Raw genomic sequence first — 23748 nt, 5'->3', positions numbered from 1 at the left:
GAAAGAATAAACTTATAAAGATTTAAGGTTCAGACTTGAACTTGAAACCAACAGCTCCGTTTACGGATATTATCTGATTAGCTTTAGAAACAGTGCTTAATCTCTGAGTTTGTTTCTATATCAATAAAAAGTAAATAATAAGCCTAACGTGCATGATTGTTAACAGAATTCGAAATGATGTACACCAAGAACATGGCACGTATTAGGCATTTAATTACTCTCATTGAGTTATACCTGAGCCACTAGGAAAACATATTACAGATGCTCTATTTATGAATGTGAAAATTTCTGCAATACATTTTTCAAAGAATTAATTCAAAAATAACTTTAAAACTAATTTAGAAATGTAAATGTAACTATCTAAAGAATCTACTGACCCAGTATATCTCATTTCCTTACAACGTCATAGAATTATTTTCTCTTTTTCTCCCTTAATTCAGGGAAGCAAACAGAGCATACATGACAGTGAGGCTAAAGGTCAGTATGAAATCCCCTCTCTTCCTAATAATAAAGCAATTCCTTTGCAATAAGGAGTTAGGCGATAGAATACTCTTAATAAATATACATTATTTTTGTGACTGAATGTTGAGGTGCCTTAGGATTCAGTAGTGTAAGAGGCAGAATTTCCATTATGATGATGTCCTTTTAATACTAATTCTAGATTTTAAAAATCCAAACTATGACTGAGCTTCTTAATCTCCAGCACATTTTCCTAAAACTTACACTAGATTCATAAGCCATTCTGTACATACAAGACTTAACCTGGCTCTATATATAGTTTTAGCTGTTATGTATAGTGCATAGGCTTTGCAATGGGATCAAAAATAAGCTCTTTAGGTTTTTCTCGTGATCTGGGATTCCATTGTTAATGCTTGTTTTATTCTCTGCCCTGATTGAAATTCTCTGAGGTTAAAGAAACAATTCTAGGGAAAACAATGGGCTGTTTTTACTATTTTCCTACCTGCCTCCCCTTTTGCATTCTATAAAATTTTAAATTCCAAGTATTGCAAACACCACAGTAGCTCATTAATTTTCAGTAGGTGAGCAAATAGATGTCATGGTGGGAGAGCAACAGCTAGTGGACAAAAAACATCCTGAAGACACCAGTGTGGCCGATGCCCAGCCACCCATCCTCGTCACTGCACACGAGGACGGACACCTCCGCTTGTGGACTACAGAGGTGATGAGGCCCGTTATTTACTTGGAATAGCAAAGGGTGGGAAAGACTAAAAAGGGTTATTACATGAAATTTAGCTTTCTAAGGTTCCATCTAGCGTCCAACTGTAGCATTGTTTATTTTCTTTATATTGAGCTATGAGCACCTGCCACTAAATATTTCATTGGATATTTAAATATTAAAGGGTATTAATGGTGCATTGTAGTAAAATAATATAAGAACACTGAAGTGTTGAGATTACATAAATGTTTAGTGATTCAAACTATTAGGAGAAGTTATTACATTGCATTGAGTGTCCTTAAACATTTTACAATGAAAAAATAACTTTTAATGAGTTGGGATGGAGGGTGGGCGGAGTTTGAATTGAGAGGACAGAAGATGACGGAAGAAAGGATCTTGAGTAGACTGGTGATGATGACAGTGAAATCCTTAGAGAGGCAAGGAAGGTGGTACCTTCCCAGAGGGAAACCCAGAAAGCAGCAGATAGTGGGATCTAATAACACAGCATGGCTGTGTGCTGTGGTTTCACTTCCAAGTCTGTCATGGAATCCTAGCTTATTAGGGGAAACTCTTGGTTTGAAAATATAAAATATTATAACAGTAACTCTCCCTGAGATGATCTTATAGCATGGAGCAATGCCTTTTCTCTGATAGAGAAATAAAAGAGTGAGAGAAATAAAAGGGGAAAAACATTATATGGAAGTAAATCTCAGGAAATGAGCAGCAGATTCAAATTCTTTCTTCTCAAGCTTGGATGTTAATTCTCTAGGCAATGAATGTGGAAATCCTTCCCAATATTGACACATTAAGTGCTGAAAAGCAATCTGCTGTTGAATCTCTTTAATCTCTAATCTTGCACTAATATTTAAAAATAGATATTTCCAAAAAGTCAAAAATCAAATACAACATTATTGTTTAAAACAAGTGAGATACACTCAAACCTGAAAAGAAAGTTTGTTTAAAAAGAGAATGTGTAACTGGAAAAGAGGTCTGGGAATTGCATGAAAAGGTCATGAGAAGTAGAAAAACACAATCCCCAAAAAGGAGGGAAAAGAGAAAAAAAAAAAAAAGAACCAAAGTGCAGAGATGATCTGTAATAATCAGAGTCTAGATATTTATAATTACCAGTTGTCTATACCTTTATTAATATTTAATTTCAAGAAAATAAGTCTTATGGATAGTTTCAAATTATTTTCATTACAGAGAATCATGTTTTAGTTGTAGAGATAATTCTTTAGATAGATTATTTATAGAGAAACTCAACTCCAATATGAATATTTTATAAAATTTATTATCATAATTTATTCAGGGAAAACTACTGAAAAATATGCTACCTTTCACAAAACATGCTGCCATTTCTCTGACATCCCTGTATGTTGATTCCTGTACCAGGATACTACTGACTGGAAATATGGGTAAGTCATTACCTTTATGTAGTCAGTCACAGGTATCTTAACCTCCATGATATTAAAATGGAGTAAGAAAATATGTGGCATTTATTTCATACAAAACAATAAGAGGGATGCTCATGAATAGCTTGCTGAATAAGCAGAACAGTGAATGAATGTCAGAAGAACCTATTTCATTCCTAGCTCTTTCCTTAGAGCAAGACATTTTATTTCTTCCATCTTTAAATTGGGTATAGGACTACCCATCCCCTTACCTTATATACTGGGAAGAATGTAAAGTTTTCAATCTTGAGGGGTTGTGTGACATTAATCTTCATTATTATAGGGAGTAGTGGAATAAAATAGAGAGGAAAGGGATTATTTATTCTCAATGGGGAACTTATTTTATTGTTTGTTGCTATACAAACATTGTTTGTATTTATTTATCTTATTTATTGTTATAACTTATATAGTTGGGCTTAATTCTTTCATATAACACTATTCTTTTTCTGATGCCTCCTTTCTTCTATCTTTTGAATAAATCCTAACTTTCTCTTTCCATTTCTCTTATACTTTTAAAGATTATGTGTGTATGAATGAACATGTATGTGGAAATGTGGTTTTTAATTTTACTAGTGTTTACCTTTGTTTTGCAAAAAAAATTAACCAATTTGTTAGAATGTAGATGGAAACAGCATCTTTTCAATTAAACAGAAAGCTTAGCCCACTTTATCATTCTCTTTTTTCTACACCCACCACTTCACTTATTGTTTGCTAATGTAATCTTGAGATATGCATGCGGATACTGTTATATTAATAATTAAATTTTACATCTTCTCTTTTAGGAACTTTTTTTATTTCAAAAGTTTGTTATAAAAGTCACAACAAACCACTTTGCACCAACAATTATTTGAGTCTTCCAAAGATTATAGAAAAATAATCATTTCTATTTGCGTTCAGTATTATCATTGGAGTTACATTTAATTTAAGATTATCTTTATTTTATCTGGTTTTACTGCCCACCACCAGTCCTTTTCTATTCTGATACTCTTGGCTTCTTTCGTTTACTTATCTGTCGGTCTCCATAGTTTCTATTAACATTGTTTCTGTTTATAGCAGAATAGCAGAGAAATCTAAAAGCAGGCAAATTTGGGGGTAGAATTCAGGATTAAACCAATCTTAACCTGGTGCTTCCTGCTTGGAAGATTGTCAATTACTGATTCAATTTCTTTAATTACATAGGCCTATGCAAATTGTCTATCTTCTTATGTGAGTTTTGGCAGATTGTGTCATTCAAGGAATTGGTCCATTTTACCTAGGTTATTAAATTTGTGCACATAAAATTCATAATATTCCTTTATTATCCCGTTAGTGCCCATGAAACCTGAAGTGATGTCTTTTCTTAATTTATGATATTAGTAATTTGTATTCGCTCCCTTTTTTCTTAGTTAGCCTGGCTAGTTGTTTATCAATTTTATTGATCTTTTCAAAGACCCAACTTTTGGTTTCATTAATTTTCTATATTGATTTCCTTCTTTCATTGATTTCTGCTCTAATTTTTTTATGATTTCTGTTTTGCTTACTTTAGATTTAATTTACTCTTCTTTTTCTAGTTTACTAAGGTGGAACTTAGATTATTAAGTTAAGATCTTTTCTTCTTTTATAAATTTTCCTGTAAACCTTGCTTTCACTGTTTCCCACAAATTTTGAGAAGTTGTATTTTCATTTTCATTTAGTTCAAAGTATTTTAAATTTCTGTTGAGATTTTTTTTCTTTGATCTGTTATTTAGAAGTATGTTGTTTAATCTCCAAGTATTTGGGGGTTTTCAAGCTCAGTTTTTGTTACTGGTTTCTAATTTAATTCCATTGGGCCTTTTTATACACTGAAAACATACATTTTTATGATTTACATTATTTTAAATTTGTTAAGGTGTGATTTATGGCCCATAATGTGCTCTATCTTGGTGAACATTCCATGAGAACTTGAAAAAAATGTGTATTCCACTGTTGTTGGATGAAGTAGTCTATAAATGTCAATTATATTCCGTTGATTGATGGAGTGCTGTTGATTTCAACTGTGTCCTTACTGATTTTCTTCCTGCTGGATCTGTCCATTTCTAACAGTCTCAGTAGGTATTGAAGTCTCCAAGTATAAAAGTAGATTCATCTATTTATTCTTGAAGTTTTTTACCTCAGGTATTTTGATGCTCTGATAGGCAGACACATGTTAAGGGTTGTTACGTCTACTTGGAGAATTGACCTCTGTAATATTTTTATAATGCCAATCCCTGATAATTTTCCTTGCTCTGAAATCTTCTCTATTTGAAATTAATATTGCTATTCTTGCTTTCTTTTGATTAGTGTTTACCTGTACATCTTTATCCCTTTACTTTTAATCCATATGTGTCATTATGTTGAAAGTGGATTTCTTGTAGAGAATATACAGTTGGGTATTGTTTTTTAATCCATTCTGACAGTCTCTGTCTTTTAATTGGTTTATTGAGACTATTGAGCTCTAAGGCGATTACTGAGATAATTGAATTAATATCTACCGTATTTCTTACTCTTTTCTATTTGTTGACCTTGTTTTTTGTTTCTGTTTTTATCTTCCACCCTTTTTCTGTCTTTTGTGGTTTTAAGTGAGCATTTTATATGATTCCTTTCTCTCCTTTCTTAGAATATCAATTATATTTCTTTTTTTATTAACTTCTTTTAGAGGTTTCCCCAGTTTACTATATATATTTACATCTAATTCATGTCAACCTTCAAATAACACTACACCACTTCACAGGTAATTCAAATACCTTATAATAAAGTATTCCTAATACCTCCTTCCCATCCTTTATGTCATTGTTGTCATTTATTTCAAGTGTTCATAAATTATAATAATCAAATTCATTGTTGTTATTATTTTGAATAAACTATTATCTGTTCATTTTTATTTTGTTTTCACTCATTCCTTCTCTTATGCTCTTTCCTTCTTTATGTAAGTCTGAATATCTGGCCTACACCATTTCCTTCTTAACAACTTTTTAAAACATTTCTTGCAAGGTAGGTCTACTAGCAACAAGTTCTCTCAGATTTTGTTTGAAAAAGTCTTTATTTCTCATTCACTTTTGGAGGATAATTTCTAAGGATACAGAATTTTAGGTTGGTAGGTTTTTACCTCAACACTAAATATTTCACTCCATTCTCTTCTTGCTTGCATGGTTCCTGAGGAGATGTCAAATGCAATTCTTATCTTTGCTCTTCTGTATGTAAGGTGATTCCCCCACTCTGTGGCTTCTTTGTCTTTGATTTTCTGCAGTTTGAATATAATATGCCTGGGTGTAGTCATTGTTGCCTTTTTTAAATTATTTTTTTTTCAGTTAAAGTTGATATTCAATATTGTGTTATATTAGTTTCAGATGTGCAGCATAGTGATTAGACATTTATATAATTTAGGCAGTGATTCCCCCCATTAGTCTTGTACCTATCAGGCACTATACATAGTTATTGCAACATTATTGATTATATTGTCTATGCTGTACTTTCCATCCCCATGACTAATGCAAATTGGTAGTTACAAAATAGTCATTTTTGCTTTTTAAATGTATTTGTAACTATCATTTGGATTATAACATGATTATCTCCCTAACAGTTTGGGCTCCATTTGGTCACTCTGTACTGATTTCTATTTCACCTACCCTGATATGTAGAAGAACTTTGAGTGCGTAAGGCAACCTCACCATGACTTATTAAGCCAGAAACAGAAAAAGAATTGCTACATGTAAAAATTGATATGAAATTTCTTCTTTCATGTCTGGTTTCTGAGATTCTGTTTTATTTATCATTATAAATGCCTGAATCAAAATAACTTGGCAGTCTGGGTAGTATTTACTCAGACAATAGAATATCTAATGAAAGATTCCAATGTTTAAATTTTATACAGAAGGACATGTTATCCTTTTCAGTATTGGTTCCTTCCTGAATCCACCTCATGATGAAAAGGTAAGAACTTTAGTTTTAGTTGAATTAGTGAATTAGCACATATTTAGCCAGCATTTCTGTGTACTAGACATCACAAAAAGATAGAAATACCAAACTCCCTACTCTCAAGTCATATGTACTACTATTGAAACGTAAGCTATCTGACAAGTAAAAATGGTGTACTGGTGGAAGGAAGGAAGGAATGAGTGAGTGGTGAGCCAGCCCTGATCACTTTGCATCCACTTCATGTTTTGACTTATTTGTGAGAATCTATGCAGAAACCCAGAGCTTAAAAGAGTTCACGCATCATCTAGTCCACAGTCAGTTTCTATACTTATACATCTTCATAAAAGAAAATTCCATAACCTTTCCTTGCAAGCCCAACCTTGTGCCCAAACATTATTATTTTCAAAAAACCCTTTCTCCCATGTAGTCTAAATCCTCCTTACATGCAATGTAAATGTCACCATCTCCTTATTTTATAACCATTTAAATATAGTTATAAACCATATTTCTTGTGTTATGTGGACATACAAATATATACATATATTATAAAGACTCAATACTAATTAAAGAGCACAGCAGGAAAACACTATTTTATCATAGGCTTATTTCCTTTTAAATTAATACTTCAAATCCAAAAGGTAAATATTAGCTTATATAGTAATGTCTTATTTTTGGATTATAAGTGTTAACAGATGGATACATGAATTAGGATTGCATTCCTTGCAGAGTGTTTTAGAATGGTTATTGTTTCAGATATTATTTCATCTATGGAGTTTTCTTTTTGTTTCCCAGAATCCACTATAGTTTTTATAAAGTTCAGCTATTTAGTTTGAGTATGCTTATCTTCACTTTACAGAGGGGAAATCAGAGACGGGCTTACCTACAATCACATAGACAGTTATGATGAAGTCAGGATCAGAACCAGATTTCCCGTCCTCTATTCTAGTGCTCTTTCCATATATAATACGCACTGCTATCAAATGGAAGACAATTAGGTTCAACTTAATGAAGCACAACATTTATCCACAACTATAAATGTCCTAAACTTAAGGCATGCTGTGAGGTGAACAAAAACAATCATGTAATTTCATCATGTATAGGTAGAGGATTATCTAATTGTTTTAGATTATCTCCTACTTGTGATGATTCTCAATATTATATTAATTTTAACAGATAAAAATATGACTTTTTGCAAATGGACTTTCTATAAACTGGTAACAAAGACCTTTCAAAACACAGAGAAAATATTTAAAACAAAGTTATATAATTATATTAAAATAGAATAATAGTGGAATTGATTTTAAAGCAATTTTCACCAGTTTAAAAGAAAAGAATCTTTTTAATAACTTATTTAAATTTTCCCTATTCAGCCTTTTCTGTATTTGGACAATGTGATTTTTCAATTTGTACATGGCTGCCTATTTATAAATATACAAACAGAATCTGGTTATAAGATCTCATTATTACATAGACTAATATATACCATGTATTCAGCCAGATTCAAATGTAAATTACAAGTATGATGAAAACCTAATATATCAGTCTATAAATCAGAGGTTAGTCTGGTTCTCTTGCAACATTACTGTTAAGAAGGCACTTCATGGAATACAGATATTGTAAGAGATAGGATAGTCAAAACCTGTCCACAGAAAGAAAAGTCATACATATGATTGCGTACACATGCATACAGGGAAAAAAAAGTCTTAGAACACTGTTTTCCTAATTATAGTTTATAATCCACTATGGGGTTACAAAATCAATTTAATGAGTGGCAAGCAGTATTTTCATAAAAGTAGAAAAGAATGGAGTGGAATTAAATGCAAATACTAGAATAGACAACATCAGTGTGCACGGCATATAGTAAGGTAAGCATTCTTTTGTGAAGGATACTGAAACTCATTTTAGGTGCATATATACAGGTATTATATGTGTGTACTGGGTCATGAAGTAAAATGTAGTTTTTACAATAGATATAGTTCATGTTAGAGAAACACTCACCTTCAAGAATCCCTACCAAGGCAGAGAAAGAGCGCTTGGATGACCAGATGTTCTAGAACAGCTTAGAGACAATAAGAAGTAGGAGAATGCAGAAGACTTCACCCTGGCTCTCTTTTAAGAAGAATACAGGGAATTGAACCAGAAGGCCAAGAATTTAGAAGGAATTATGCCTACTATTTGTTACACTATAAATAAACAGGAGCTTCATAGAACTCAGAGCTGCTAGAAATATAGCCACAAATGCTCCTACGTAAATGACCCAGGAAGAAGTAAGGTCATAGTAAGTATCCATCAATAATAGAGGGAACATACTCTCAGGGGATGTGACCACAGAGCCAGCTCCCCAGTTGACAACTCTAGTTCACACAATTTAGAAGAAATATCTTCTAAGGACTATTTAGGGGCTCTACACTTGAGAATAGGCCATATCCTGAAGTGGCATACCAATCATGCCTTTGAAAGACAATTAGCTGGGCCCATTTCTTTTGTTAATTCCTTGTGGTATACAGTTATCATATATCACTGCCCCCACCATCCCCCAAAATAGCCAGGGTTATATCTGGATAAAATTTGAAAATAGCAAAAGTCTTTTTGCCAATCTCTCCTTTAGTCTCCACCTTTCAAATCTGCTTCCTTCTACTACTGATTGTATTCCCTCTTGGCCTCCCCCCACACACACACCCTTTATCCTAAGGCTATTCTTTCATCTAGTCATCTAGTAATCTCAACTAAATGAATTGCTTAATCATCAAATAAATGATAAATTGCTAAAGATGCAAGATTTGTCCTGTCCTCTCCCAGGGATACATGTAGATTAACATATATCTAAAAATGGAATTTTGGGTATTTTAAGAAGCAAGAACAGTGCTAATTGGGGTAGAGGCTTTATCATCTTCCACAGATGTTCACTCATAATACGAGGCCTTTAATGATTTATGGTTTTGCTCAGGATTGAATTTTGACCAGCACACAAACTTATTCCAATGTATATGCTTTATTTTTGCCATCTAGAAATTCAAGCAGCTGCTTTCCTGGCGTGCTCATTCTTTAGAAATTATTCAAGTTGTCTATGCAGAAGACAAGCAAGTGGTGCTTACTGCCTCCATCGATGGCTCAGTAAGGTGTGTGGCCTTTCATATTGTGAATTCAGTGTTTGAGTATGAGAGGAAAGAACGTTTCGCTCTAGTTTAAGTCTACACACTAAATGCGATGTTGATTAGCTGATTAAAATAAACAAACAAACAAACAAAAGTAGCACAAAAGTTGCTTTGAGAAGATGGCCAGTGATTTGGAATTATTTTCCATGCACAAGGAAATGAGATGCAATGTGCATCTATGTTAGACGGTATAATAAATACTTTCAATGAAAGTGATTCTGTAGACTTATTTCAAAGAATTAAGCAGGATGGATAGCTCAGAGAGATAGGCCCAAGCCCAGGGAAAACCACGGAAAGAAACACCAGATCAGAAATCATAAGAAAGTCATAGAAAAGAAAAATATTGAGAAAAGTTAGGATGAGCTAATTATTTCAATGGCAATGTGATTGGTTTTGCAAAACGTACTTGTTTTTATTTTTTTATTCCTTGGCTGCCTCACCTGATTCAGAAGGGTTAGCATAGTGCTGCAATGGAAGCAAACTGAGATGATTTACATGAAGACTGTGGTTGATTATATTCTCTACAGAGAATGGAAACAAACAAACAGAAAATCTGGGGTAGCAATACTTATACCAGACAAAATAGACGTTAAAACCAAGGCTTTAACAAGAGACAAAGAAGGACCCACTAAATCCACTTCTGGGTATTTATCCAAAGAAACCCAAAACACTACTTCGAAAAGAACATCCACATGTTCATTGCAGCATTATTTACAATAGCCAAGATATGGAAGCAACCTAAATGTCCATCAATAAATGTATGTATAAAGAATAAGTGGTATATATATATATACAATGAGATATTACTCAGCCATAAAAAAAAAAAATGAAATCTTGCCATCTGCAACAACCTGGATGAACCTAGAGGGTGAAACAACTCAGAAAGAAAAACACCATACACTCTCATTTATATGTGAAATCTAGAAAACAAAATAAACCAGCAAACAAAACAGAGACAAACTCATAGATACAGAGAACATTTTGATGGTTGCCAGATGGGTGGGTGATTAGAGGATGGGTGAAAAAGGTGAAGAGATTAAGAAGTACAAATTGGTAGTTACAGAATAGTCATGGAGATATAAAGTACAGCATAGAGAATATAGTCATTAATATTGTAATGACTATGTGTGGTGTCAGATGGGTACTAGATTTATTAGGGAGATTACTTTGTAAATTATATAAATGTTTATTCACTATGTTGTATACCTGAAATTAACAGAATCGTGTATGTGAAGTGTAATTAAAAAAGAAAAAAATTTTAGAAAAGAATGACTCTTGTCATATACAACTAGGCGAACATTGGTGCCATTCATTGAGGAGGAGGCACTAAAAGAGAAAAATATTTAGCATGTGGATGGATGAAGGAGAACTTTTAGAAATGTTGAGTTCAAGGTGAATCTGTGGGGATAAGGTCCTATTTGGGGGCAAATGGAGCTTCTATTTTATGAGTGGGAAAAATCAATAATATGACATTTTATTAATGGAGGTTTTTCACTACTCTGTCTCTGGGGTCTCTATCCAGCTTATTTCAGCTACCTGTCAGCAGAAGTGTTAATTGGATCACTTCTTACATTATATAAATATCTAACCACTGTGCTGTACACCTGAAATTAATATAAAATAATATTAAATGTCAAAAAAAAAATTAAAGGCCGGCCCGGTGGCTCAGGCGGTTAGAGCTCCATGCTCCTAACTCTGAAGGCTGCCGGTTCGATTCCCACATGGGCCAGTGGACTCTCAACCACAAGGTTGCCAGTTCAATTCCTCAACTCCTGCAAGGGATGGTGGGTAGCGCCCCCTGCAACTAAGATTGAACACGGCACCTTGAGCTGAGCTCCTGGATGGCTCAGTTGGTTGGAGCATGTCCTCTCAACCACAAAGTTGCCAGTTCAACTCCCATAAGGGATGGTGGGCTGCGCCCCCTGCAACTTGCAACAGCAACTGGACCTGGAGCTGAGCTGCGCCCTCCACAACTAAGACTGAAAGGACAACAACTTGACTTGGAAAAAAGTCCTGGACGTACACACTGTTCCCCAATAAAAGTCCTGTTTCCCTTCCCCAATAAAATCTTTAAAAAAAGAGAGAGAAACAACTGCTGGGCCCAGGTCAGTGCTTCAAAGAGACTGTGTATTGGCACCAATTGTGCCAAAACCATACACACACATCACGTGTGTGCACACTGTGACTTGAAGAAATTACTTTCATGATTCCTTCAAGTGAAGATATTCCGAGGTGCTCAGTTCAGAAAATTCTAGCTCTATTAATAGCTATCTCAGAATACACTTTTCATCATAAGTAAGCCACATCCTTTTGCTAATACTACCTGCCACTTTCTAAAGGGATAGGCAATTTTAATACTCTAAATTTGTCAAAAAGATAATAATTTTATAACAGGAAAAAACGTAAAAGCTTAGCTCTGGGGCAGAAGACAAAAGGGACTAAGAATTCATATCTGAGACCCAGGATATCGGGCTAAGAGGTGGAATCAGACTACCTGGAACAGGAAATGCCACAAAACAAGGAAGCCAAAAGTTACTTACCTAGAATAGAATGAATTTAGAGTTGTCCTGAAGTTAGCCCCTCACCCTTCAAACTTCTGTGTGGACAGAGCTGGTCCATTTCACTTTGGTAGTGGCTTTGGCAAGGACATGACATTTACATAGTGTTGGGGAATGTAAATATGTAAGGGATGTAGGATACTCATGTTATGCTCTCAGACCACTGTCAGGTGTGAAGAGTTCTGACTGGACACTTCTGCTCTGCCTCCTCTTCAGTGCCTACCGTTGGGTCTGGAATACCACTTGGACTTTGTGGAATCTTCTCTGAGTTCATTTAGCTTATCTTCCTCCTGGGTCATTGCAGTAGGCACAGGATGATTGTTTTTATCATTTGCTACCCTAAGGGTGAAATCAAGACATAAAAGGAAGATGTTCGAAATACTATTTTATCTTCCCATAAGACATAGGGTACACACTCCTGCTAATTACATTCTGTATTACTTTAAGCCACGTGGGCTAATTAGAGTAGCCTCCTGGAATGAATTGATGGTGAAATAATGTATACGGATGAAGAGCCACTTCTTTTTGCAATCCTATTTCAGAACTCAGTTGTAAAAATCAGTATGATGTTTCCACAATAGTAGGAATCATGGATGGATGTCGAGAGGATTTTAGTAAAAGAATCACTAGGTATCTCCTACCAAAAGTTCTATTGATGCAGAAAGTAGACAGCTGAGATATATATAGCCCATCCTACATTCAGTCCTCATGGGTTCTGATTAGCTTGAATGAGCAGTGTTAGTTGGAGAAAAATCTGTTCCTTATTTTCTGGCTTTAATGAATGGAAATACAGATTCATAAGCACAAATTCAAACTGATGTTTCCCAAAATTGTTGTAGATTAGAAGTCTAACTATAAAAATGTTTATGTTATTATTAGATTCGTATATTTAAAAGGAAGACTTTAAAATCCCTGATGGACCAGTGAAAATCTAGATCAATAATAGAACTTCCACTGAATTCTTGTTACTTTATTCTCCCTATGTCTGTCTTTCCTCAGGCTCTGGCATGCTGCCAATGGTCATTACTGTGGTTATTTTGGACAGAGAAGGCTCTTCAACATATCACAGATAAGTGATTTCATTTTGCCTTGTGATGTTAATGAATATCCCATAGAAATAAAAGAAGAAAACAAGTTCACAGAGAAGAAACAAAAATATGAATACCCTCTGGTATTTGACCAGAAAAGGTAAGACCATTAGATTTACTTTAAATGCCAGACAAGAATTAAACTATAATGATACTGTAACACCATGTTGGACATGGACAATTCAAAGGTGAAAAGACCAAAACTTTTCAATAATTTCACAATCCAGTGGAAGAATGCACAAAAATCTATAATTCAATATAATAGCACTGCCAAGAACAGCAATTCTTAAGATAATCACAGAGGGGCAAACAGGATTTAAACAAACAAACAAGACCACAGAGGCAATGCCTAAGCAAAGGCACAAAATAATGAAAGACTATCATATAAGTTCATATTTCAAGGATTGGAATCCAGGGAGCAAGTAGGGAGCACATGGAGAAGATAAAGCAAGAAAATTCTACAGGAGCTAAAGCAAAATAAGCTCTTTTTACGGGCCAATATAAAGATTTTAAACTTTACTGAAACCACTGTGACAGAATAACACAAGAGAAAAAGCAGGTCTGAAGAAAAAGATAGTGTTTGATTTTGGACAGGATGAAGTCTGAGATGCTTGTGGGAATATTTAATGAGCACTGAGATAGACCTGTCTGGAGCTCTCAAAAGAGGTCTGAGCTATAGATAAAGATTTTGAAGTCATCAGTGTAGTAATATTCTCATTGTGGATAAGTCACTTAGGTCTTATGTGTAGCATGAGAAAAACAGAAAACGAAGGGGGCAAAAAAGCCATAAACAAAAAATAGCCTCTAAAGAGCAGACCAAGGAAGAGAGACAAGTGAAAAACATTACGAAGGAAAAGCCAAGATACTAAAAGGAAAACCACAAATAAGTGGTATATGGAAATCAAGGAAGGAGAGTTGTAAGTAAAGTGGTAGAGAGGACTCATTTGTAAAACATGGCAGTGAAGCCTCATAGGACAATAGAAAAGTAAACAATGGATTTGGCAAGTTTGTCAGTTGAAGGGTCATTGACGTATTTAGAGAGGGTGATTTCAATGGAGTGATGGATAACCATCATTGCAATGGTTGAAACATAAATAGGAGATTGAGGTGATTATAGTATAGATTACTTTCTAAGGAAGTCAAATAGCTCTGAGGTTTAAGAAGAGTTTGTTTCATGGATTTACTTGTTTGTGGGGCAGGTCTGAGCATGCTTAAAGGTTCAGGGGAGGAAGGACAGTCCCCCAACGGGGAATAGAATGTTGGTGAAAAACTGTGTTGTGTTTTTGCAAAGCTCAGTCCTGGTTTTGACTGTGGTCAGATCCTTGTCATAATGAAAGAGATTGGTGCTCATTTGAGCTCTCAACATCAGCAAAGATCAACCCTAGATGATGGATGTTTAAATGTTTAGCCTTCAGGGGACCAGACCTGCATAGACTGGTAACATCCAGCAGACCAAAACTGGGGGAGCTGACTAAGTGAGTCCAAAGAGGGAAGAAACAGAGAGGTTTGTCTAAGATAAAGTCCTTTCAGGGAAATCCTAAGTAAGTCAAAGCTGGAGAGACCCAATGCCATCATCTAGTCCAAAAGTTGATAGAATGGCTGTTAATAGGAATTGCTAGGCTGAGTCAGAAGCCACACAGAATTCATATCAAAACAGAAGCAATTTGAGAACAATCAAGAAAGGTTCCAGGTGACTGCCAAAACCCCACTGAAGAGTTCAAGACTTGCTCTGGCTGGTGAATAAGGGGCACTGTAGAAGTCTGGCTAAAATGTAAGAGGTGGTTCACTAGAGCCAAAACTCATCAAGATATGCTAAGATTCACCAAACAAAGTTGATCAATCTCCTTTGGGTAATTGCCGAATCTTGAACATCCATATACTTAAAATAATATAATTTGTTAATTTGCATCTTTACTATTTTGTGAGTTTGCTGAGTACAAGGAATGCATTTCACATATCTTTATTTCTCCAGTTCTTAGTTCAGTGCTTAGCACACAGTAGGCACTCAAAAGATATTTGCCAAACAAATGAAAAATGACTAGTGGAGAACATCACAAACAGAGGCAACAGATGTAAATGGTAGATACAGAAGTATGGAACAGTATGATATATTTGGGATAGCTTAAATGTCAGATGTGTTCACATTATAAATAATTATGTCTTGTGTGTAGAAAAATGGGCATTCTTCTATAGAAGGACTCCATCTTAGGACATACTATTTATTATTTTTAAGTGTTTTTAATCCTTAGTTATGACTTTTTAAATACATGCACAAATAAGTTTTAACTACAGTGCCCTGAGTCCCACAAATATAAGGCATTGGTTTTGTACCCAATCCCTACTATACAGTTCTTTCCAATGGCTATTAATGAATTTTACTATATGGAATGTTCAGGCTTAGTAGAAATCTCTTTGGTTTCCCTGGAGGGAAATCTGGGAAGCCAAGTGGAGTAAGACTTAAATGAAAAGGTAGTATCATTAGGGCTAGTGCGATGGGAGCCAGAGAATTTGGGGACCCAAAAAATAAAGGATGTAATAGGTACTTATTTAGTAGGAAGAGAATAAAAGGGGTACATGTATGTGTGTGTGTGTGTGTGTGTGTGTGTGTGTGTGTACTTAACAGTTTTCCTTGTATCTTTATATGCAGATGGAAGAAAATGAGCTCAATGTCTTTGCTTTTCAAACGTGTACCTCCCAAGGCCTATGAAGTGGAACATGATTTTAAGTTTTTCAAGTCTCTTTCTTCTCCCAAGGTAGCTTTAAACAAACAAACAAACAAACAAGCAAAAACATTTTGTTTTTGTTTCCTGAATTTAGATATGTACCGTGTATTAGTTTTCTATTGTTGTTATTACAAATTACTACAAACTTAGTGACTTAAACAATACAAATTAATTATTTTACTGTTCTGTAGGTCGAAAATCTGACCTGGGTCTCACTGAGATAAAATTAAGGTGTTGCCAGAGCTGTGTTCTTTTTCTTAAGCCTCCAGGGGAGAATCTCATATTTCTTAGTTTATGCCCCCCTTCCTTCATCTTCAAAGCCAGAAATGTTGTATCTCTCTGACCGGTCGTCTGTGGTCATATGACTTTGACACAACAGGAAAGGTTCTCTGCTTTTAAGGATTCCTATGATTAGCTTGGGCCCACCTAGATAATCCACCTCAAAGTTCTTAACCTTAATCACATCTGCAAAGCCCCTTTTGTCAAGTGAAGCAATATGTTCACAAATTGGGGGTGAGGGGATTAGGGTGTGGACATCTTTGGTTGCCATTATTCTGCTCATCACAGACAGAGACACTTTTCTTCAGTGCAGAATTAGGAGAGAAAAGTATACTGTTATTCATTTTGTTTCTAACACTTCTGAAGAATGAGGATAGCATGAGTCTTTAGGCCAAGGTCGGGCATTAATTAAAATTGATTTCCTCAAGATCTTACACAAACTAAACCAAACTTAGCTTTCTAAATTTACCTTCCGTCACTAACCTACATTTGCCCTACCCTCTACAAATCAGAATAGTTGTTTCCCTAAGCCTTCCTCTCAGCCTTTTGTCCCTACAGTTCACCTGGGCTATTCTTGTTCCATCCATGACTCTTCTCTATCTGTCCAAATCCATCCTACCTTTGTAACTGACAAAGGATTAGTATCCGCAACAGAAAAAGAATTCCTAAACAGAGGTAAGACTAAAAGACAATCCAATTTTAAGAAGGTCCAATACTTGAATAAATACTTTACAAAAGAAAACAATCTAATAAACACATGAAAACATCCTCAACCGTATTAGTAAACATGGAAATTCACATCAATAATGTTATAAATTACCACTTTATACCCACCTGAATGACAAATATCAAAACGTCTGACAATATCAAGGGTCAGTGTGCATTTAGCACAGTCAGAACATTAATCTGCTGGTGGAAGTCATGGAAGTTGGTAGAACCACTTTGGAAAACAATGTGGCATTATCCATTAAAGTTGAAAATAGGCATGCCCTACTAAGTATAACACCTGGGAAGCTCTTGAACAGGTAGGTGCTCAGGAGGCAGGTACAAGAATGCTCAGAGCAGTATCATTTGTAATAGCAAAAACATGAAAGCAGCCTAAACGCTTGTCAACACTATAACCAGTAAATAAATTATGGCACACTTATAAATTGGAATACTATGGAACAGTGAAAATAAATGAACTAGAATAACACTCATCTACATAAATTAATGTTTGGAACATACTACAGAATGAGAAAACTTTTGCATAAGAAAAAATATATAATGATTTCATTTATATAAAAGTCAGAAGAGCCAAAATTAAATAAAATATTGTTTTGGCAAAAAGCACATATGGCAAAACTATATAGTTAAAAGCAAGAGAAATAAAAGCACAAAATTCAGGATAGTCATTACATCTGAGGGCTGGTGAAAAGAACTGAGGCCAGAGAATAGTACATTGAGAACCTCAAAGTTGAGGGTATTGTTCCAATTTATAAAGCAAAGCAGCAGATCCATGAATATTCATTGTCATAATCCTTTTACAGTGTCAACTTCGTATTTAATAAATATTTAACACTTTTGAAATGAAGCAATTTCCAAACCTTTCTGTCCCAATGGAACTCAGATAGCTTCTCCCAGAAGAAGGGTGACAAGCAGGAGAGACAGTGGATGTGGAATATAACAGAATTAGGTTTAATCTTTGATAAGTTATTTATTTTTTTCCCTTCTTCCACCCTCCCCCCCACTCCAGTTCAAGCCGTTGTTTCTCAGTCTGGTTGTGTACGACACAGCTCCCCGGCCCAGGCTGGTATTAGGAGCCTTGCACTCCCCTGGCTGAGGCGGTCGGTCACAGGTCATCAGTCGGCTGCTCACAGCAGCTCACGGCAGCTCTTGCCAGCTGCTGGCTGCTGGCGACTCATGCTGGCCACCGGCCACTCATGGCAGCACACAGCAGACCACAGCAGCTCAGGCCGACCTCTGGCTTCTCACAGCAGCCCAGCTCCAGGGAGAGTTGTTATTCACAATCTTAGCTGTACAGGGTGCAGTTCACATGGCCCATGTGGGAATCAAACCAGTGACCTGGGTGGTAGGAGCATGGCGCTCCAACCACCTGAGCCACCAGACCGGCCTAGATAAGTTATTTTATCTCTTTCCTCCTCAAAGAGTTGTTGTGAGAAGTAAATGAGAAAATGTATACCAGGTACAGTGTAGATACTCAGTAAATGTTAATTCCACTTTCTTCAAAGGCCCCAATCTCTCCCTGCTTCCTGCCTCAGATACATTCACTTACCATGCTCTACACTGAATTGGAATTATTTGTAGACTGACCTTTACATCCCACCTGCCACCACGAAATCATAATTCTTTTCTCATGGGCAAAGATACATGCATAGCATCTTGTTTTGTTTAATAGGATTGAAATAGCAAAACCCAAAAGTAAGAATTGGTATTCACTTTTAATATTCTCTTTCAATTTGAAGATGAATATTTTTAAAGTAATTTAACTGAAACAAACAAATTTGGGAAAAACTCCAGAAAGGTTTTAAAGCTCTTGAAACAACTGAATACAGCAAATATTAAAACACTTGTCCTCTTCTTATCACACCTTCAAATTCTCAATTACTTGGTAAAATAACAAAGGTTTATACTAACATTGAGTTAAAATACCTTTCACTTAGGAATCTCTGATTTTACCAGCAATCTTGTTTTGCCCATTCCTTTGCATTCTCAATTATGTAATATTTTCTACTCACTTCTGCGAATTTCTTTTTGACATGTTATCAGTAATAACACAATGGCAGTAAATGACATTTGAGTAGCACTTTACTGGATACATAATCTCATTTGATCGTTATGAATAGTCAACAGGGCAAAAATTTGCCAAAGTCATGCAGCTAAGTGTAGAGTCAAAATTTGAACCCAGGAATTTTGCCACTTACGGAATGTGCCCTTTTCATTAAACATTCACTCCTCTGTTTCACAGATCCGAAGACATGCCTTGGAATGTTTCAGGACTGAAAACAAAGAGGCAGGGATTGTTTTTGGTTCTCTGCCTATATACAGGGTGAGTTGAATGTTTCGTGGACCAGAGTGGTTACAGAACAATAGAGCGTCTGACATCTCATTGCTGACACTGGGCTACTACTAAGCACAGTTGGAGAAAATGACACACTAAGCTGACTCATGCTTCCATAAACATGCTGTGTCCGATCACAGAGGTCTTCAGTTGTGTGTGTCAATGGCCTTGATCTTCTGTCTCTGGCATTCCACACTGAACCGCACCACAGGAACCTACTTCGAACTTTACCCTAGCTGCTCATCACCTACAGCATAAAATCCAAATGCTGTTAGCCTGACATACAAACCTTGCATGATCTGGCCTCTGCCTGAACTGTGTCACCTCATTTCTGCCGCATTTTACCATGTACTCCAGCTATGCCAAATCGCTTGCTATTCCTGAAGCATCACTAGTCTCCCCTCTTCTGTGACTTTGTTTGTTCTGTATCCTCTGCCCAGAATTCACCCACCCATTTCCTTCCAAATCCTTACTTATCCTTCAAGTCTCCACTCCAGATAACCTCTGTTTTAAGAACTAATTAATTAACCAAGAATAATAAACTGAAGATGAAATATTTCAACTTAATGTTAACTTATTATTTCTTAAAATATTACTTCTCCTTCCCAAAAACATGTTCACTGTAATAGGTATCAAACACTTAAGTTACAGATGATGCTAAGGGTGAAGTATTAATATTAAGAATTAATAGTGGGCAACTGGGAAGGGAAGTGTATTTTAAAGCAGTTGGAACTTCTCACTCCCTACCCGCTACCCCTGAATTCACATTACAGAAGTAACCAGTTTAGCATGTCTTACTAACTCTTTATTTCTTCTAGGTACCAAGCCCCACTAGTCTAAGATACCTCCCACTCATTGGTTCAGAGGTACAAAGACAGTCTTCAGATGGCATTCCAGGAAAGAAAGGTCATGTTCAACATGAAAAAGTAAGCTGGTACTTAGAATTCCATGGTATGTCCCATTTGTTTGGATAGTTAATCATTCTAGTCCCCAAAACAGTCTGGGCCTAAAATTATCTCAGTTCATACTCTTTTTACATATATTCTGGGATGCGTGTGTTTTAACTCAGTGAGCTGCAAATCATGAACTTACTGGACAGAGACGAAAATCAAATAACACCTCTGAGCCTGACAAATGAAACTTTTCTAGAGCCAATTTAAGGCTTAGGTTGTTTACTGATTAGTTTTAAACGTCAGGTAATATGATATAACTTACCTGAGGGCTGTGTAATCATCCTTGCTTCTTAATCTCATTGTACCTACAGAATGGGACTATGACATCAGTTAAGTTTCTGGCTCACCAGACAAGTCAAGAATTTCCCCCCATGTATTAATATAAATAACTAATATACAGTACTTTACAGTTTACATAGTGTTTTTATAAACTATTCCTTTGATTTTCACAATAATTACAAAGAAAATACTATAATCATGTTAGAACTGGAAAAAATGGAGCCTAAAGGGAAATTAAGTGACTTGCCAAAGATGACAATAAGAATTAAGTTATAAGCTGATTCTCAATTTCATGTTTATTCTATTAAAACATACAAGCCCTATCACTTTTCTACTAGTTCTAGAAAGCTTATATGGGCCTAACTTAACCTCTGGACATTTATCTAGTCATTAAAATAGATCAAACATTAAGAGGAAGATCTAACATATGGTAACTTTTATAAGCCATTGCATGAAGTCAGAAATGGAAAACAAAAATGGAATTATGTTAGTCATGGTTAATCTACATAATAAATAATCTTCACTCAGACAGAAATATGGTTCTTACTGTCTGCACCAAATTGAACAACATAACAAATACAACTATGATGACAAAAGCTGTTTTATTTAATAAATATAGAAAACTTGACCATAATTTTGTTAGCTGGTGCACTTAATAAGACTATAAATGATTCTTGTTCGTCAATTCTACCAATTATTTGAATAAGAATTTTTGGCAATATAATAGTTTTTTATAAAAATAATATCATTTACTTTTAATATTTTTGAGTAATGGATAAAACACAGGTGGTATAAATAATCCAAAACTAACAAGTAATCAAAAGACTGTTTATTTTGGATTTTATAGTTTATATATTTTATGCCCCATATTTACATTATTTGTTTTGCCTCATCTGATATTAAATATACTGTAGATTTTCTAAGTAAAAGAAACAACAGACCCAAAATGGAGTCACTTGTGCAAAGTTTCACCAAGACTTAACAACTAATCTAATTTCAGTTCAGTCTCTCCCAGGAGTCGAATTTTAAATCAATCAGTCTGGAATTTCCTGATCAACACTAGTGAGATAATCTGCCTGATAAAACCGCCTTCCCTCTTTTTTTTTAACCCGATAGGGAGGTGAACTTGCCTAAAATAATCCACTCTTTTAACCTCCTTGTCCTACCCTCCTTCTGCCTATAAAAACCTTCTATTTTGTACAGCTACTCAGAGTACCTTTTTATTTACTAGATGGCATGCTGCCCAATTCATGAATCATTTAATAAAGCCAATTAAATCTTCAAATTTACTCAGTTGAATATTGTTACTTAATAGTACAAACTAAGGGACTGAAAGAAAGTGGCTAAATATGTCTTAAACACCAGGAGGAAGACAAAAATGGAATTGTTAGTCATGGTTAATCTACGTAATGAATAATCTGCACTCAGACAGTCAGAAGTTGATTGTATTACAATTAATTTTATCAGAGATCATGAAATACAATACGTATTTGTCCAAACACAAAAGAATATTTAATATATCTGTTGTTTTAATAGATGCTTTATTTTCTATTAATTGCTCTGATAGGTCATTAATCACACAAGTCAAAGGGAATAGATATCTCCATTTATTTACAGAAAAGGAGCCACAAAACCATGATTAAACATTCTCTTTCTGGTTTAATGAAGAAAAGAGTTAAGTGTGGCCAGGGTATTAAAATTAGTTTCCAAATAAAATTAGTCCTTCTCAGAAAATTGTACACTTAGCAAGATGACAATAAAATGTGGAAACTGGTAAAGATTAAAGCATCACTATGTTGATTATCTGCAATTTTAGGATCCCAAACAGCTAAGGTGGAAAATAGTGGATGAAATCAAATCAATAAATACACATCAAATGCCTATTTTCATAAAAAGCACTTCCAGGAAGGTGGGCATTAAGTTACCTTAGAAAGTTTAGTGTTCAAATTCCAATTGTGTGAAACAAACGTTTACAAAATACCTTGAAATGTTACTACATCAAGAAACTCACAGTATTGAGGGGAGAAACTCCTCTGAGCAGAGTCCAAGAACAGGTACCTTAATCTCTTTGACTTATTATTTTTAAATAATAAGAATGCTGATTTCAAGTATTAATATATTTAAATTGGGTGTAAATCTTTTTAGAATTAAACAAGTTATAAAATATTAACCACAGTACAGGAAAACATAAATCATAGCATAAATTTATAGTTTCTTTTTAGTTTAAATGTGAGGAGAGCGAGAATGTGAACTTTGTGACATATAATCCACTTTCAAAATTGTAGAACCATATCCAATAATAGAAAATGATTAAGTTGTCTATGTAAGAACATCTAGACCTGCAGAGAATTTTTACTTGAGTCAAACTGATGACATTGCCAGGAAGCAAGATCTCAAATGCTCCAGAGAATGAGTTTTGTAGTTTCTTTTATACATTTGGAAATAAGGAGGGAACTTATGGAAGATTACATGAAGGTGGGCAAAAACAAAGTACAGGATAGTTCACAGCATTATGTGTTCCCTTGAGAGTGGTTACTCCTTGAGGGGTCTGGAAAAGAGGATTACTTCTGGCATTTCAAAGGTGTGTTAATCTATATGCATAAGAACAATGGACAGGGTTGCTTAAAAACCTTTTGTTAAAGAAGTTATAGGCCTGGGCTATGACTACCCACCATGACCTGCCTAGTTAGAAATTTCTGATCAGATCACCCTGTGAGGTTACTTTCAGTCACTAAATTTGTACTGGGGCCCTTTTTCATCCAAAAGTGAAAGACAGTATACATGACAGCATACTCTATGGTTTTTCCAAGGAATATTTAAATACATGAAAAACTCTCACAATTTTGTTTTAGGTGAAAAGAATATCTAAATTGTGAAAAGTTGATATGAGTGCAGCCACTTTAAAATAGAGCTAGGGCAGCCATTCCAGAGGAACTTCCTTGCACATCTTATTCCTTGAACTTTTGGAATGGCTGAAGAAGGCAAAGTAACTTTTGGACTGGGACAAACAAACACTATATTTCAAACAACTGTTTTTAAAGCTAACAGGGAAGCCAAAATCCTGACTACAGGACTGAAAACTGAAAGGATTCTCTAGAATTAGCATCACAAT

General features: G+C 35.1%; 1 protein-coding gene across 1 annotated transcript in view; it reads left to right on the top strand.

Annotated features, from left to right (window-relative positions):
• Window positions 1-23748, top strand: part of WDR64 (WD repeat domain 64) — a gene marked incomplete at both ends in the record, with an annotated part of 83094 nt that overhangs the window by 57299 nt on the left and 2047 nt on the right. The window contains 9 exons of the mRNA XM_081039414.1: window positions 441-477; window positions 1041-1180; window positions 2487-2592; window positions 6497-6555; window positions 9550-9659; window positions 13253-13441; window positions 15989-16094; window positions 19312-19392; window positions 20223-20330. Coding sequence (XP_080895540.1) covers window positions 441-477; window positions 1041-1180; window positions 2487-2592; window positions 6497-6555; window positions 9550-9659; window positions 13253-13441; window positions 15989-16094; window positions 19312-19392; window positions 20223-20330 — 936 coding nt within the window. The remainder of the gene's footprint in view (window positions 1-440; window positions 478-1040; window positions 1181-2486; window positions 2593-6496; window positions 6556-9549; window positions 9660-13252; window positions 13442-15988; window positions 16095-19311; window positions 19393-20222; window positions 20331-23748) is intronic.

The sequence above is a fragment of the Rhinolophus hipposideros genome (assembly GCF_964194185.1).
Source record: "Rhinolophus hipposideros genome assembly, chromosome: 26".
Lineage (NCBI taxonomy): Eukaryota > Metazoa > Chordata > Mammalia > Chiroptera > Rhinolophidae > Rhinolophus > Rhinolophus hipposideros.
This window is presented reverse-complemented; position numbering and strand designations above follow the sequence as displayed.